The sequence below is a fragment of the Varroa jacobsoni genome, unplaced genomic scaffold (assembly GCF_002532875.2).
Source record: "Varroa jacobsoni isolate VJ856 unplaced genomic scaffold, vjacob_1.0 scaffold_168, whole genome shotgun sequence".
Taxonomy (NCBI): Eukaryota; Metazoa; Arthropoda; class Arachnida; order Mesostigmata; family Varroidae; genus Varroa; species Varroa jacobsoni.
In genome coordinates, this window is record NW_019213070.1 from 173,299 (window position 1) to 189,076 (window position 15,778).

General features: G+C 40.1%; 2 protein-coding genes and 1 long non-coding RNA gene across 8 annotated transcripts in view; 1 reads left to right on the top strand and 2 right to left on the bottom strand.

Annotated features, from left to right (window-relative positions):
* Positions 1-467: 467 nt before the first annotated feature.
* Positions 468-5,539, bottom strand: LOC111271059 (uncharacterized). 2 transcript variants are annotated; one of them, XM_022851640.2, is made up of 4 exons: positions 5,415-5,539; positions 2,077-2,154; positions 1,545-1,639; positions 468-1,183 (listed from the first exon to the last, which is right to left on the bottom strand). In XM_022851640.2, the coding sequence occupies exons 1-4, from the start codon at positions 5,487-5,489 to the stop codon at positions 973-975; spliced, it is 459 nt and encodes a 152-aa protein (XP_022707375.1). In that variant the 5' UTR covers positions 5,490-5,539; the 3' UTR covers positions 468-972. The 2 variants fall into 2 exon arrangements, with proteins under 2 accessions (XP_022707375.1, XP_022707368.1); XM_022851633.2 differs by having other exon boundaries at positions 1,545-1,657; positions 5,415-5,538.
* A 5,977-nt stretch (positions 5,540-11,516) lies between these two features.
* The window catches only part of LOC111270994 (mannan-binding lectin serine protease 1), a 79,589-nt gene continuing 75,327 nt past the window's right edge, over positions 11,517-15,778 (bottom strand). For all 4 annotated transcript variants that reach the window (XM_086972792.1, XM_022851518.2, XM_086972796.1 and 1 more), the window contains 4 exons: positions 14,901-15,070; positions 14,024-14,160; positions 13,121-13,385; positions 11,517-12,866 (listed from right to left, as the gene is read on the bottom strand). In XM_086972792.1, the coding sequence (XP_086828918.1) occupies positions 12,648-12,866; positions 13,121-13,385; positions 14,024-14,160; positions 14,901-15,070 (791 nt within the window). In that variant the 3' untranslated portion in view covers positions 11,517-12,647. The remainder of the gene's footprint in view (positions 12,867-13,120; positions 13,386-14,023; positions 14,161-14,900; positions 15,071-15,778) is intronic.
* LOC111271101 (uncharacterized) overlaps positions 12,478-15,778 on the top strand; it is a 56,661-nt gene continuing 53,360 nt past the window's right edge. For both annotated transcript variants that reach the window (XR_002686672.2, XR_015315207.1), the window contains exon 1: positions 12,478-12,548. This is a non-coding gene — a long non-coding RNA (uncharacterized LOC111271101). The remainder of the gene's footprint in view (positions 12,549-15,778) is intronic.

Consider the following 15,778-nt stretch of genomic DNA (forward strand, 5'->3'; position numbering starts at 1 on the left):
ATAAAATCCCGCCGCATCCACTCCAAGATCTGGACAGAGAAACAACTTCTAGTTGATTCCTACGACGGCGAAAGACTTTCTCCGTCCGGGCGACTGCACCAGACGATTTACAGGAGAGCGAAACGAAAAAATCGATACGATAGAACTAACTCAGATCTAAAGTGCTGCTTACATAAAGTTAATTTTAGTATTTCCGAAATTAATAATTAAATTAATGCAAAATAGATATTTCGGCTTTGAGTATATTTTGTAGCGTTCTATAAATACTCACTTATAAATGTGTCGCTACGTCCTGCAGGATTTAATTTCGAAATATTACATTTTGTACTGCTTATCCCGTACTAAATGCGCTAAGTATGAAAATATATATAATTATAATAACAATAATAAGAGAACGAAAATTGATTAATTAGACTAGCGCCAGCTATTTAGGAGGCGTGTATATGCATAGAAAGAAAGAGAAAACCTTGCAGCAATTTTTACAATTTATTATGTAACAGAAAAACGAGAACACGAATAATAGAGAGAACAACTATACATTTTTCTCTCTTTGCCGTTAAGAATCAGTTCGATATTTTTAATTGCCACGACCTTTTAAACCAATACGGGAAAACTCAATAATGAACTTCAAGCCAGAGGCGTATGTCCATTTAAGTCTGCAGGGTGAAACAACACAGTTACGCTTAGTGAAGCTAGCATTCATTAGACACCCACTTCGAGAAGCCATTGAACTTTCGACATACATAGGTTATGTAGGCCCACACGATTGGTCGCCAAATTTCGGAAGAGAATTGAGTACTTTACACTGCAGATGAACGCTTAACACGATTTCAAAAGTAGGCGACAGGTAAACTGAAACAACCCGCCTTCCTACCTACACGGTGATACGAACTACGACGAAGCTAGCTTTGACATGAACAGCAGAAGAACTTCTTCTCTCAGCTATTTTGTTCTAAATTACTCGCTCACGGGCTACGCTGTTGCAACCCTCCTCTGTACGTAGACGCCGTCAGCGTCAGGGCCAAAAGTGATGCTGCGTAAAAACGTTGCTGCTCCTTTTAGGACGGCCTCAGCAGCCGATACAGCGGAGGCTTGCAAGGCTACGTCTTGCGGATTCGTGCTTTCGGCACCCAGCTCGTTGGTAATCACTGCTGCATGTAAATTGCTTTCGCCCGTACTGTACCTATGGATGATCATTGTAAATCAGGAAAAAAACGCTTTGAGTACAACAGAACGTCTCTAAATGAATCACGTTATATGGTACTAAGATTTATTTGAGTGAGGACACCTTTCTCCTTCTTCGTTTATGCTGATAACACCATGGCGAGTCGGAGCACAGAGCCGCGGTGTTTATCGTATAGATTTAATCGCCCGTGAAAATATCTATTTATAACTAACTCTAATTTTAATATGTGTTCAAAAAAAGATTTGTGTTCAAGTTAAACGCGAATGCATTGCCATTGTGCTGCCGATGGATCAGACATAAAATTATACGACACTGTCGTTTGATCTATATACAAGTATATATAGATTTTGCTACCTACTTGACAGTGCGAGTGCGACCGCCAGGCAAGGCTATCGTATATGATCCACGCACATCCCTTAGGCCATCTCCGGAGAGCGTCTGCCCTTGACGACCCTGCACAGAATTATCAACCTAAACAATTCGTATTTCGTTAGCAAGGCTTTTCGATGAACAACAAGCTATCATGGACAAAGCACCAGCGTAAGCTTGGGATTATGGCGGCGTTGGTTCAGATTAGATTTGACAGGACTGTTTCTATACGATCTTATATATAATTTATTCGACACGAACTAATAGCGATACTTTGGCTACGCTCAAACCCACAGAAGTAAAACAAATTGTGTTATAACCATCTGATATGATTCCTTTGAAGATATCCCGTAATTTTTTTTATCACCCGTTTTACATCACTTTCGTCTTGAAGCATTACGTTCGTAAGTTTTCGTAGGAAAACCTTATGCCTGATTTTGTTGAATGAGTATTGAATGATATTTTAGGAAGATACATACTGTTCAACATCATATATATATCTAGCTGTTTGTTTTGGTTACCTTCGAATGGCCTTCAGATATTGGAGCTCCACCTACGAAATGGACGATCACCCCGGCAACGACCAACGCCAATGTGCGCTGTAAAAATTTTTAATTCGTTAATGGATGGATTCAATGTTATTTAGTGAACTACATAGATCGACTCACTGTCATTGCACGCAAAACATACCCGTCGAGACGTTTGACGCACGTCGATAGGTCGGTGAAAATTGTCCAGCCTTACCACGATCAAATATGGAACCGAATTCGACCCTGTACGATTACAAGAGTATTTATTCGTTATCTACTTCCGTAAATTTAATATCGATATCCAAAACGTTAATTTTAGGGTCCAGGATTTGCCCCTAACGAACCACGGCCGGTCGTTCTGTCGCTCAGTTAACGAGAACTTCTCTAAAATTGACCATATCGTCAGCTAATTCAATATCGCACACAAACAGGACGCCATTTGTCTGCAGGAATAACTTGGCATGAGCTATTGCGTACTCTCGATTTTTTTTCGAGTACAGGAAAATGGCCCTGCAGTGACCCGAGCCCAGTGAAGATGAATGACCTCGGAACATGAGGGCCATTGTGGTGAAACTAATGTTCGTAATTAGTTGCTGTTGCACTTGGGAGACCAAGCAAAGAAGGTAAACGATAAGATGAAAAATTAGGACGAAGCGGACCACACAGAAAGGTGCGGCTTGTGACAGGCGACTGAGAAGAGCGTAGTTCTAGGCAATAACAACTAAGACGACAAATGTTTCATTGAGATCCTCAGCTGAGTTCTGTTAAGGGTACATATTTGTGTGTTTCATAACAGGGCTAGTTTTTACTGAAAAAGTTGGATGAATTTGATTTCTATTTGTTAACATGCTACTGTTGTTCACTAAGGTAGATCGCGGTCTTGGCAAAGTTTTTTTAAAATGGAGACATGCGTTCCAAATCCCCATCATTTGGCCTATTTACACAAGACATCTATAAATGTTTAGTCGGGAACAAGCCAGGTTATCTGCGCAGGTCTAGATACATGTTCAGCCATTTGTCACGCTAACCAACTAAAGTATACGTAAATTATTAAGGAAGTTTCAACGACTACTTAGGTCTCTGTCAGGTATTCCAGTTCAATCGTATATTCAAGGCTATGGCGATTTCTGATCAGCTACCGTAAAGTGACACGCACACTATGAAGGTAAACCAAAATGCCGAACAGATTTATATACTTAAAACACAAAATCTATACTTTTCTAGCTTGACGCGGAATCGTTCTCTTGATCGGATGGGCATCATGGTTACTTTTTTGATTCTCTTATGTCTTTTGAAATTTATAAATATAGGCCGCGGCTGTTATCTCACTTTCTACTCCCTCCGCAAATCCAGCTTAGAACCTAGGTACTTCAATAGAGGAAAAATAATTTCGTATAGATGTATATATAAGAACGCGAAGCCGAAGTAAAGTACTCCTAGGATCTGCAAAACATGTTGCACTTTGGCACAGTTCAACGCAACGGACTGACGTTATCCGCAAGTGCTAATGTGAATCGCTTACGCCTAAGCAATTACGCCTAATTACTAAAAGCTTTTTTGATAATTGGCACTAATTAGCAGGAGAAGCTTGATGTGAAGATTTAACATTTCTTCCAAAGTCAAATCTGAACAACAAGAAACCTATCCGGGAAAAGAAATTGCATTCATCTTAAATTTACTCGAAACCCTAAAATAGTCAAGTGTTGTATACTGTGCTTATGCTGATAAGGGTTTCTAATAACGTTTATTAATTGCTTAGCAAATCTTACCTTGTTTCACAATGTCACTTTATTGCAATCGTCGTTGCTTGAAAGGCAGACTTGGTCTAAAACAAAGGGTCTATTATGTCTACATTCATGTCGCTTGATTTATTCATTTTATTTATGCTTTGTTACTACAGCAGGAAAGCATTTTTTTCAAACTGAAACAACAGAAAATGAATGTCTGTGCAAAAAAATTAATTCTCTGTATAATGCTTTGTCTTCAGTGTTATGATGATAGGCGCCAGATTGATAGAAGATTTCTACGATAATGAACTTCAATCCTGATAAATACACTGTCTGGTGTATGGCAAAGGATGCTCGTATTTATACTTTTGGACGCTCTATCTTCCTATACAACGCCTCCGAGAATAACGCCGTCCTAATTTACATTGGACACGTGTTCACATAACCTTAAATTCCAATGGAAGAATTTATAAGTAAACAGAAAGAAAGGTTTCCACAGGACGCAGGTACAGCGCGTGCAACGACTGCATCGAGTAGATTCCACAAACACTGATAGAGTACAATTAACTGTACCTGCCAGAAGACGGTGCGATTTTGTTTCTTGGAGCCAACGCTGTTACAGGTACTCTTCAATGGAGTAAGACAAATCTTCAAACGAAGATTCTTTAAACCAAAAAAAATGCACTTCGCTTATTACCTAACGTGTGATATACTTCTGCTGTGGTCTTCTGCGTCGAAAAAAAATCGCCGTTTTTGCTCACCTTTAGCTGGGTCAACACGAATGGAATACCGTAGGTAGGTAACACGAATAGGGGTAGCTTTAAAGCAATTGAGTATGCAGGATTACATACGGAGGGAGGGTTGCACTGCTGCAGGGACAAAAACGCTGCTTAAAGTCCCATATTACTCTAACAAAGGGAATCTATTCATCGACTTCCCGAAAAAAGTAGACCGGACACCAAACAACTTCACTTAAGGAAAAAAAGGGGATTTTTTTGGATGTCACCCTGGCGTCAGCACCCAGATATCAAAGCTCGCCAGTGCTTCAAATTGTCACATCTAGTCCTTACCTACTACTAGTATTCTAAAAACAAATATTTTCTTTGATATGATTCGCTCTAACTTTGCCCTCGTAGAAAAATTACCAAAAAAATGTGAACATTCATGGAAAACCAGTGTTGAAAAACATAGAAGCCGGATAATGATTTTGTGTGTAACATATCGGTGAAAAACAGTCTTAGAGTAAAACAGTGTTTTTCAGTGTAGAAGAGGATACCCCTTGTACCACGTTGCACATAAATATATAACTGAAGAATTGAACAAACGTTTGAATTAGCCGTAGAGTTGATTCTTGAAATGGGCACGTCCGCTTCATGGCACAAACACATACACATAGAAACACGCACAAAAACACAAGACGCAACAAAAACGAGCTAACACAAGGGGCCCAGATGCCCAAATTCGACAAAACGTCATTCTATCGCCGTTTTTCAATATGCTTTAATTAATAAGCCTAAAATAGCGTCTTACCATTATGACCATTACAATACGAAAACGTTTCTGCTCAGATAGTCGTGCTGTTATTTCAGTGTACATACGTACCATTTTTGATTTGGGACGAAAAAAGCCTGCTGAACTTTCCACCGGTAAAATGTCGTGATCAAGACTTGTCGCCATCTTATAATCAACGTCGATACTTGACGCTGTCTTACGTTCCAGCACATGCTACCCTTTCAGCCACAAGCCCTCACCTACCTGGTTGCCCTAAGTGAAAGACATCCCGCTGCGTTGCATTAAGTACGCTTTGTACATATTGCAGTTCTTTAACATTTCCCCTCTTTGTTTTCTGTCGCCGTTCGTGGTAACATTTGTGAAGTAAATTGCTAGCAAAAAATGTGCGTTAATTTTCTGAGAACTTCCGTCTACGAACACCTACAATTTCCTCCGAAGTCCATTGTAACGTGATTACCGACTTCCGAATATTTCTGCGTCGAGAGAGTGAGCATCGTAAATTGAGTCAGAGAGTTGCCAAAATGGGGCTTGAAGTAGAGCACTACTTCTTCATGACTGGGCATGGCTACCTTCATAAAGCGTTTCTTCTTTGGCGAAATCAATATTATGTATTAAGGCCACACATAGGCCGTCATAATATATTAAAAAGATTAACAGAGCCCACTGAGATATAAGGGTGCGAAACTGAAACAATTATGGAAGAGACTTTCATAGTTTTTCCCTAATGACACCGCTATTCTTGCGATGTTGGCTTTGTTTCTGTATTGAGACACTATCACTAAATTGTGTTTGTGACCCATTCGACCTTTGGTATCTATTTTTGTGTTTCTGCGTAAATTTCTGATGCGCTCACGTCCGGTCGAAGATTATGATTTCAAAGGGGGTATTCGTCTTTGCCACCGTAGCAATATGAATATCTGAAGACGCCGTTGGTCGCGACCGTTTGAACGGTTGGTATGATTATCGCAGCTGCTAGCGTCGCTACGACTAACTACGACGATATTTTTTGATAGGGACCACTTAACTGCAAGTGTGAGACAAGACCAGGTCCGCTAAGAACATAATACCGTCAATTAACAAAGTAAAAGTTCAGCATTATCGATTCGTCGATCCCGAATCGAATATACCAAACTGATCAGATAAATCGGATCCCGTGCGCTGTAATGACCTCTCATCTATACAAGAAGATCATTTTCATATAGCTTACTAATCTGTTTTCGATACCACTAAAGATTAAGGCCTCGTGTATTCTTAAAGTTCATATACGGTTAGAGCATCCAAAGCTCGCTGGAGGTGGTGATTTTCAGTTTTAGAAAAAAAAACAAAAAAAAAGAATGCCACGTAGACTCATCATTGAACCCACGATAGTGCTGTTTCACAAGTCGATAAGCAACTATGGCCTTCCGCGTGAAAAAAATAAATATAGAAACAATGTTCACTTAGCGTGGGATGTACAACGCAATAGCGACTAAGAATGATGCGTGTATCATTTTCTGTACGGCACATTGTTTACGGTAATTCTTATCATTTCGCAAAAAAAGGCTTTTTATAAATTGCAGACAGAAAACTGCGACAATTGACGGGCAAGTAACGTTTTCTCGCATGACAAAATGATTGCGTTGGAGGAGCTGGGGTAGATCGGTTGGTTAACAGAACCTGTGTTTAAAAAACTGCGATGAACATAACGTCCGTAATACTCCAGTGCATCTTATAAAAACGATACGAAAAAAAAAGAAAAAAAAAAGTCTAAATATATGTTCTTGTAATAAAGGAGCCTTTAGCTGTTACGGCAACAGTCGTCAAATCAGTCGAACAATTTCATAAAAATGATAGCAAAAAATAACATTAAAAAAATGTAGTACACACCTTTGATGCGCTTTTATCGATTTCCAGTACGTAAAATTGCCCCACTTGTGATCAAGCAATGTGTGTGCAGGTAAACAATTGTATGAATAAACTATTCTAATTCTGTTAATGAAGAATAGAGCAATAAAGACGGAACTTTTTCAATTCAGAGTTCTTTTATTTCGATAATTTCAAATAGAGCAGGTAAATAATTATATCATCTTATCAACGAATTCCAATGCAGCTGTGAGAAATTTATTTAAAAACATCTCTTATTATCTTTATTATTAGTGATTATTATCTTCACTATTGACTTTGGCAGAGCTATTAGCACGCTCTGTTGAGTCTTATGTAGACAGCATCTGACGTAGCCTTCGTCTTAGCTACGTATAGGATGGGTAGAAGAAAAATTCAATGCATTATTAAATTGCGCTATAGCGGTTATTATATTAATACGAATACATTATTATCTAAGCTATTTTTAGACATTTACCCATATCGTGTCCTTATATATTAAATCTACCTCATGAGTCCTGAACCCACTGCTAATGTGCAACTTCGCTTATAAAACTATATTTGTTCTACCTTTACCGAGTTATGTATGTACACCAATAAAATTGGCGATAAAATTAAATTTGAAAAAAAAGCGACCTGACCATGGCGAACGATAAAAGCTGATACTGTAACGGCTTTTGTTGGCGGAATGTACACGAAAATTTGTTGAAGACCCTTTGATCATTAAGTCCTTTTAATTAATTAGGCGAAATCTTTTTTTAGCAGCTGGTTGCATTGTAATATATCGTGTGCAGGATGCAAATTACGAAAGTATGCACACGTTCTATCGTTGTCGTTGTTTACGGACAAACTAAAGAAAGCTTTGTAACCGCGAACTGTTAAATTATTTCTGTCTTTCTCTCCATCCTACTTTACCAATGTATGGCACAAAATCTGCACATATTATTGTGACGACGATGACGACGTATCGGTCACTGCCGTTGAGTTTCGTATGTCAGTGGTGTGTCGGACTTACCAGTCGGTGCGTACCGGATCCTTGCATTAGTCTACATATTAATTATCATTACAGATTTATTCTTCGATTAGATTATTATTGTTATTTTTCGTTTTTGTTTGACGTTCACGAAACGAAAACTGCTGTATATTCGCCCTAAAACATTGGTTAACTTGAAAGAGAAAATTATACACGTGCCGCAGAGACAAAGTTGTTAAGCTAAAAGTATCCGCGTCTCTTTGCATTAGAAGATGAGCCACAGATGCTCACAGATTGTATAGAGCTTTAACTTTAGGTGTTAAGAAAAGACGACTTAGACTTACCACGGGCTGCTGAGCAGAGAACCCTTGCCTTGCCACTATTCAACAGGGAGTACGCTCTATGACACTAGCTACTCCTTTCAATTTATGGAGACTACAACTACAACTATAAAGGACTAGCACATAGAGGTACAGGCTTAGGCGTTTCTCCTTAGTGTTGCACTGGTAAAAACAGGTCCGTCCATATAGTCTTTAATGTAGGAAGCGTAATGGACCAATAGTTATAATACAAAAACATGAGATAGTGCATGTCTTCATCTATATAAGCATGGAGCTGGTGGCTATAAAATGCTCGTCCCTGACAGCAATGATGAAGCTAAGCCAATGCACCCTACTTTCGTGGCCATGATAAAATGGCTGCGATACTCCCAGAGGGTTGCTCAAACGGCTGGCTGATTTGACGTCGGCACTGGTGGAGATGGACGAGAAGAAGCCCGAGCATTGGGCTAAGGAGTACAAGCGGCTCGCCAAGTAGGCCAGGTTGGAAGAAGTAGCCCGGGCTTGGTTCGATGTCAAGATCGGCGCAGGGGAGACGTCAAAGGACTTTAAAGCGAAGCTTTGAACAACCCTTTCTGAAGAAGACTGATTGGAGGCAACTGACCCGACTGAAAAATTCTTCGATCACTACGATAAGGCTGGCGAAACGTTTATTGAGTTATGAGTGCTAGCCAGTTTCTGGTAAAATTCTCAATACGTTGTGTGCAGAATTCGGGTTTAATGAATTATCGGTAAATATTCGAAGGATGGCGAGATCAGCACTTCTCGCTAATTTTCTTATTGTATCGAGGGGACCTTCTACGCTGAATTATGTCGGGTAGAGCAGAACTACAAGAAAGGCGTAGCACTTCTCGAGCACTCTGTGGTATTTCCATTTCATTCCACTCATTATGTGGACACCATTTCCACTCAAAGATGGGAACCACTGTTCGTGAATGATGAACGAGCTCGTTCGCTCCAGCCTCACACAACGCTACCCAGCTGGCGGTACATCAGCTGGCAAGCTATCGGTAGCTGCCAGTACTTTGGGTATTTATTTGGGGTAGAGCGGCTTCGTACGTAGAAAGCTGCAACGTGTGTCAGAGTGCGCGAAAAGCCTCGGAACATGTCTCTGTTTACTCTGCTGACAGCGGATGTGCCAATCCGCAGAACGTGACCAACATTAATTTCATTGAGCGACATCAAGATATACGTTAGGATAACAGGAGACCTGGCTGTACGAAGCTGTTACCGTGGGATCGTTCAAGGTACCCCTAACGACGTCGAAAACCAGAAAGTACCGAACTCGGGATAAGAAATAAGCGTGGCCAAGTTTTAGTGGATGAATCGTAATGAAGTGCACGAATAAATACGTCTATACGGTAAAATCGGAAGCAGGTTTTCTGTCAGTTGGTCCAGGCAGCTGAATACACGATCCGGCTACGAACCTCAAAGACAGCAGTTCTAGTAGGAACAGTGAAATCACATATGTCTGCCACACTACCCTCAGGCGCTTGGTAGCGAGGTGAAGACGTTTCGTTAAGCTATGAGACAATCGCATTTGTATATTTCCCGAAAGAGCTGTACGACGGATGTCCAGAGCTTCATTTTGCTTCTAACACTGGAAGAAACTACGTGGAAAAGCTTGCGAGGCCCAGATATGATATGAGCTACACCATGCTACAGAGATATCGACTGCTATATATAGCAGCCCCTGTTATCGGAGAATCGTGAGAGGGCGCACTTACACGTAAATTAATTATCAGAAGAAATAATCAGCTGTACCTATGGTAAAAGCCACAGACCTGTGAAAAGCTCTGACACAAGTATACCAAGAAGCGAAAACCATCTTTTTAAGCAGTGATCGCTGTGGCGGTTTATAATGTGTAGAACACCAAATACTACTCAATAGATGGATTAGACTACCAACAAAGCAAAATATTTTTTCTATCTGTCAGTATCGAACGTAAACACATCGTTTAGTAACGAATACAAAGGCAAGTATCCACTACCATATTAATCCACAATCATACTGTGTTATGAGTTGACATTTTCGCCACATATGGAGCTGTCATCGTCTCAACGACAGAGTTTTTCGAGAAGATGTTGAAATGGATTGACAAGATGGCCGTGTGGTTGCCGCTCTGAAGGTCAATCGCCTACCCTGTTCGTGGATTCGTCGTAGACACTTACACGTTTGTCAGGAAAGCGGAACATCTGTTGAAATAGGGTAGCGCAACAGGCGTAGTACCGCAGACATGCACGTTATGTATTTGTGAAAGTTAAGCAACTATGTCTAGATACGACATAGCTATGACTTATGGGTTAGCGTCGCGAACATTCGATGTAATGCGATCTATAAAACGTACGTAGTACAATATGTTCGATAGATAAACATACGTTTGAGTTAAAAAGCTTTGTAATTATCGATAGCTTGGTTTTAAACTGTCACGGTCATAAAGATGGTTGATTTCAGAAGGTTAGCAATAGCTCATATTGTAAAGATGTCAAAAGCCTAAAATTGTATCCCCTTTATGCAGAGTGATTTGACACGTTTATCTGTAAATCGATTAAGTACGTATCGTACATGGACACTACGCGATCCATTAGAAATTAGTTGTGTTCGATGATTCTACAGGTTGACCGGGCTTTGACCATTCAAATGCTACTTCAACCCCAAACTCGTAACATTTTAATATCGAGAAAATACCGTCTCGAATCCACGAACGCTAAACGACGCGCGTCTACTTTCGGAAGTTAGTTAATAGAACGAAATTATCGTAATTTTAGACAAAACAATACTATTAAAAAAGAAAAAACAGACTGGCTCGGTTTCGAAGAAATCCATTTTTAAACGCTATTAAAACCAGATATCTGATTTGATAAATTAAATACGATGCATTACCGGGGAAAAAGGCTACGATCTGCGATAATCAAACGCTTTGACGAAAAAAAAAACGAGTTTTACGTTAATCTTTACATGTAATGCCTACGAATCTATCATAATCATCCAATCTAACTGCCAGATTAGTCAAACAACAGTTTTCTAAACAACCAAATACATAAATCTCTTCTTTATTTATTTTTCGTCGTCTTTTCTGTTATGAACCACCCAATAAGCTTCAACAAAGCCCGTTTTTTCCGCACTACTCTAAAGCGTATATAATAAATATTGCTACGAAAATATTGTGAGCATTTTTCGATATATATGTGTGTATGTGTTTTTTTCACATATACTACTCCACATATGTTTACATCTACTAATATAGTGAAACTATGATTGATCGGTGATATTTATACAGACAATAGACTGGTAGTTGTCAGGAAGTAACCGATAGCATTGATTTGGCAGTACGAAGTCAATCTTGCCACTTCGCAGTCATGTCGCTGTAGTTTTTGCTTGGCCTTTTCCAGGCTCCCCTAGGCTCATCTCTGGTGTACATATAACATGTATCTAGTAAAAAATTATCTAGCTTCATATAACTGTCGGATTTCAAGAAGAAAATTTGTCATTGGATGTGTTAGCTATTTATAATAGCTGCGTGGTTAAATGCTACTCCATTCCATGGAGTTGTGCATAGTGCGAGTCAAGCGAAAATTTTACAACGAAAGTACAAACATGTTTAGAAACTTCGTCATAGTAAGAAATACGTGTGTCCACACAATGACGATTTGTCTTTAAACAAAACTACCATATTATGTACAGGCTTAACTACGACTGACCACTCATTAGAAAATTTTGATACGAACAACCCTTCGCGTTATGTGTACAGGATAACGTTCCCTATGGCAAACCGCTAGTATTAATTAAAAGCTGATTATAAACAACTGCTAAGTGTGATACTACGGTGTTTTTCAGTACCAGGTTTTTTTTGGCTAGGTTAAGGCATCCTTGAATAGTGTCCTAACTGCGTCCTTTTTTGAACACGTACAAGAACGCATGTCTACCACTGAGCATAGAAAACTCTTTGCAAAGCAATCAACATTGCGATAATCATTTTGCAGGACCGATACTACTGGCTGTGTCGGACGACGTGGACCAGTCCGAGAACCGATTGTGGCTGACTACATATGGTATGTATATAACATGTTCTGGCAACGGGTTCGCCGTCGCGAAGCTGACTAAATAATGTGGCAGCAAAGATGCTGCATTAACGCAAATTGTAGTCGTAATTAGTAGGAGATCCGATCCTTGATCCAGGTATGATAGTTGTCGAGCTTGATGTAGAAGCCATAATGACCGGCTCGACCACAACCGACGCCCCATGAGACCACTCCAATGGCATACCAACGGCCCGCAGACTCCACAGTGAACCCTCCGCCCGAGTCTCCTTTGCAGGCGTCGCCTACGATATCCTGATTGTAGCCGGCGCAGAACATATTCGAGGTTACCTGTAAACGATGTTACATAAGACGATATCAATTGATTGAAGGATATAGTACAACGTTATTGCACTCCTGGGTATCGCGATCGATCGACAAACCCCCCTAACCAGATCTATTCGAACGTAAAATAGGCCAGTAAAAGACAAAACGTTTAGGCAGTCTGTTTTGTCCATCTTGACCACTTGTAAAAAGTATGCTAAAGGCCAATCTTTACCGAATCATCCTATCGGCTAGTACATATGCCAACGAAAAGTTCCTACCGGATGCGTAGTGGAAGCTCGGCATTTGTCAGGTTCAACAAGAGGCAACTTAATCTCTTGCAAGAACCGGGGTTGACCCCCGCCTTCCGATAGCTTTCCCCATCCAGCCACGGCGCCATACCGTAGGTCCTTATAATTGAAAAATGTCTTCCGAATAAAATCCGCTTCGCCAAGACAAATCGGCATAATATAATCTGTAAATTGAATCTCGATGTTCATTCGAATCAAGGCTAGGTCGCTGTCGTACGTTGATGGGTCGAAATCACTGCAAATGACACGTATGAGTCAAGCACATTTTTAAGCACAACATTTTGACGTCTGATCGCAAAAACGTCGGTCAATATTTTGTCGCCAAACGTTATTTTGCTTCTGGGTTTAATTGATTACAACTCAACTATCAAACGTCAAATCAACTATCGCCCTTACTTGATTCATTTACTTTGCTATATAACGTTACTGCCATGGAAACCCAGTCACTTGGGTTAGCATTAAAGAATATTTACTCGGAATTATTAAGTGGACGTGCGGGAGGCTGCCTAAAAGCCAGCTTCGTTTTGTTGAATGCCGCGACAGGCAATGAAGAACGATAATTTAAGATGGGTGAACATATTACTTTTATATATCATGCTAAATATGGTTGGGGTGTCAGTGGGCGTATGCATCTTTCTAACAAGCACTCACTCGCACGAATGAAATTAGATCTCGGATCGGATCTTGTGTATGGAGTCGTGATTCGTATCCTTAGCCGAACCCCAGGCGCCCCCCCCCCCCCCCACCCCAGCGACACGTTCAGTTATCAAGCTTGCGCAATACAGACGAACTATACTAATCGATACTCTGAATAATAGTGTTACCTCTGACGGTAAGCACGTGCATTAATGAAACTACGCTAATATTACTTACGGGTGTATGTAGAATTTTTCAATTTTTGCTATAACTTCGTTATCTTCCTCCTTCGTCTGATCGTGTTTCCCAAGAGCGAGACTTATGTCGTTGCCGTCTTCATGGAAATTCACCAGGCAATGGGCTGCTGTCAGCACCTAATTTTATTTGCATCACATATACGACTATATGTCAGATTTTATAGTCTTACTGCTATAGACATTGTATCAACAGACGCAGCTAAACTGGGAAGGTAAATTTGGACACTGGTCCGTGTAGTTAACGTGTACATTTGACGCTTCGTTTTCATTGCCAAACGTCTTTCCATATGGTGAGCTTGGGAACTCGGTTAAGCGTTAGCTTGTATAGCCGCTTCTCGTCTAGACTGCCTGTTAACGGAGCATGGTACTATTTGAGCCTTGCTTAATAGCCGGCCTTAATTTACTTAATTGTCGGTAAGCTATTCCCTATTTGAGGTCATTTCAACCTTCAAAGCCGAAAGTAATTTATTTCGTATTATTTGTGGCTATATATTTAGTGTTATGAGTCAGACGGGTTTCAACAGCTGCGTATTTGCTTCGTTCTAATTCCGATATGCACTTACCTACAAGTATAAACATTTAGAGAGTGGTTCTAAAGTGATTTATATATAGCTCAAGAAATCTCTGCATTACGCATTTAATATCTACATACTGTATTATTCCGCTTCGTATACATGTAGTACGGTAACAATTCACTAATTACCTCGCGTTGTTACCGTAACGCGTTGAGTGGAAACATTTTCTAATAATATCTAAGGTTTACCGCCGTATAAAAAATCATGTTCAGCACAGCATATGCCTATGTCACGCGTATACTATACTCATCCGTTGGACACGTATCGGGCTAAAGTGTTTACCCATCGTTGGTTGAGTAATGATCCTCCACAAAAGGCCTTCTTTTTTGGAGTCCATAGCATCACCATCCAAGGATGACTTCCGATCCGGGCTGTGGTACCGGCTATAATTTTGCTGTTCTGTGCATGGTTTACGCGGGAATACACCGATGCGAACTTCGGTCTGCCGCACACTACAATACGAACAAAATCAATAACGGCTCAATCGAGTTTATGGGCATGATGATTCCATTATGTTAAGCCTACAGAGAAGAGATCATGTCGCAATCGCGTATGGCCTATCAGGAAATAGACTATTATGAAACAATTGGTGTGAGAAAATCGGCTAAGTGTTCTCCACGAAGTACCCAGGAGGGTATTAACACGGCAGTGAGAATGTTTCAAACTCAATTTAATAACTTAATGTAATTTGGCTCTTGGAATTTTCATATGCGAAATTTCGATAGTTCACTTTAAAGACGCCTGCTGACCTTAGGCCGGGACCGAAGAAATAGTGACAAATAATATTAACAGTCGAAGAAAAAAAGAGAATACTATGATAGTTAAAAAAAAAACTATTTGTATATATTTCGGTTTTTTGTTAATCGTCCAGGTTACATCCTAGTTATGATTCGGGTGATAACTTTATCACCAAGTACCCTTCAACCTATGCTTTAGTACCGCCTATCTACCAATTAGCTTAAGCACCAATTCCTTTGACAGTATCCAATGTTCAATCGAACATTTCCTTCCGTAATATCATTTTAACTTTACATATATATCTATATATATAAATAATATGCTTCCTTTGGCATGGACTTGTACATTGTTACAGGCAGTAAAGAGCACGCCGTGTAAGGGCGGCCTACTATGCCAAAAAGGTTGTCTAATAATAGCACACG

Coding starts and splice junctions, on each gene's coding strand:
- LOC111271059 (XM_022851633.2), bottom strand. CDS start 5,489: ATGGCGACAAGTCTTGATCACGACATTTTACCGGTGGAAAGTTCAGCA. Junction 1,658..2,076: donor TATCTGAAGGCCATTCGAAG/GTAACCAAAACA, acceptor CGAATTGTTTAG/GTTGATAATTCTGTGCAGGG. Junction 1,184..1,544: donor GGTCGCACTCGCACTGTCAA/GTAGGTAGCAAA, acceptor GATCATCCATAG/GTACAGTACGGGCGAAAGCA.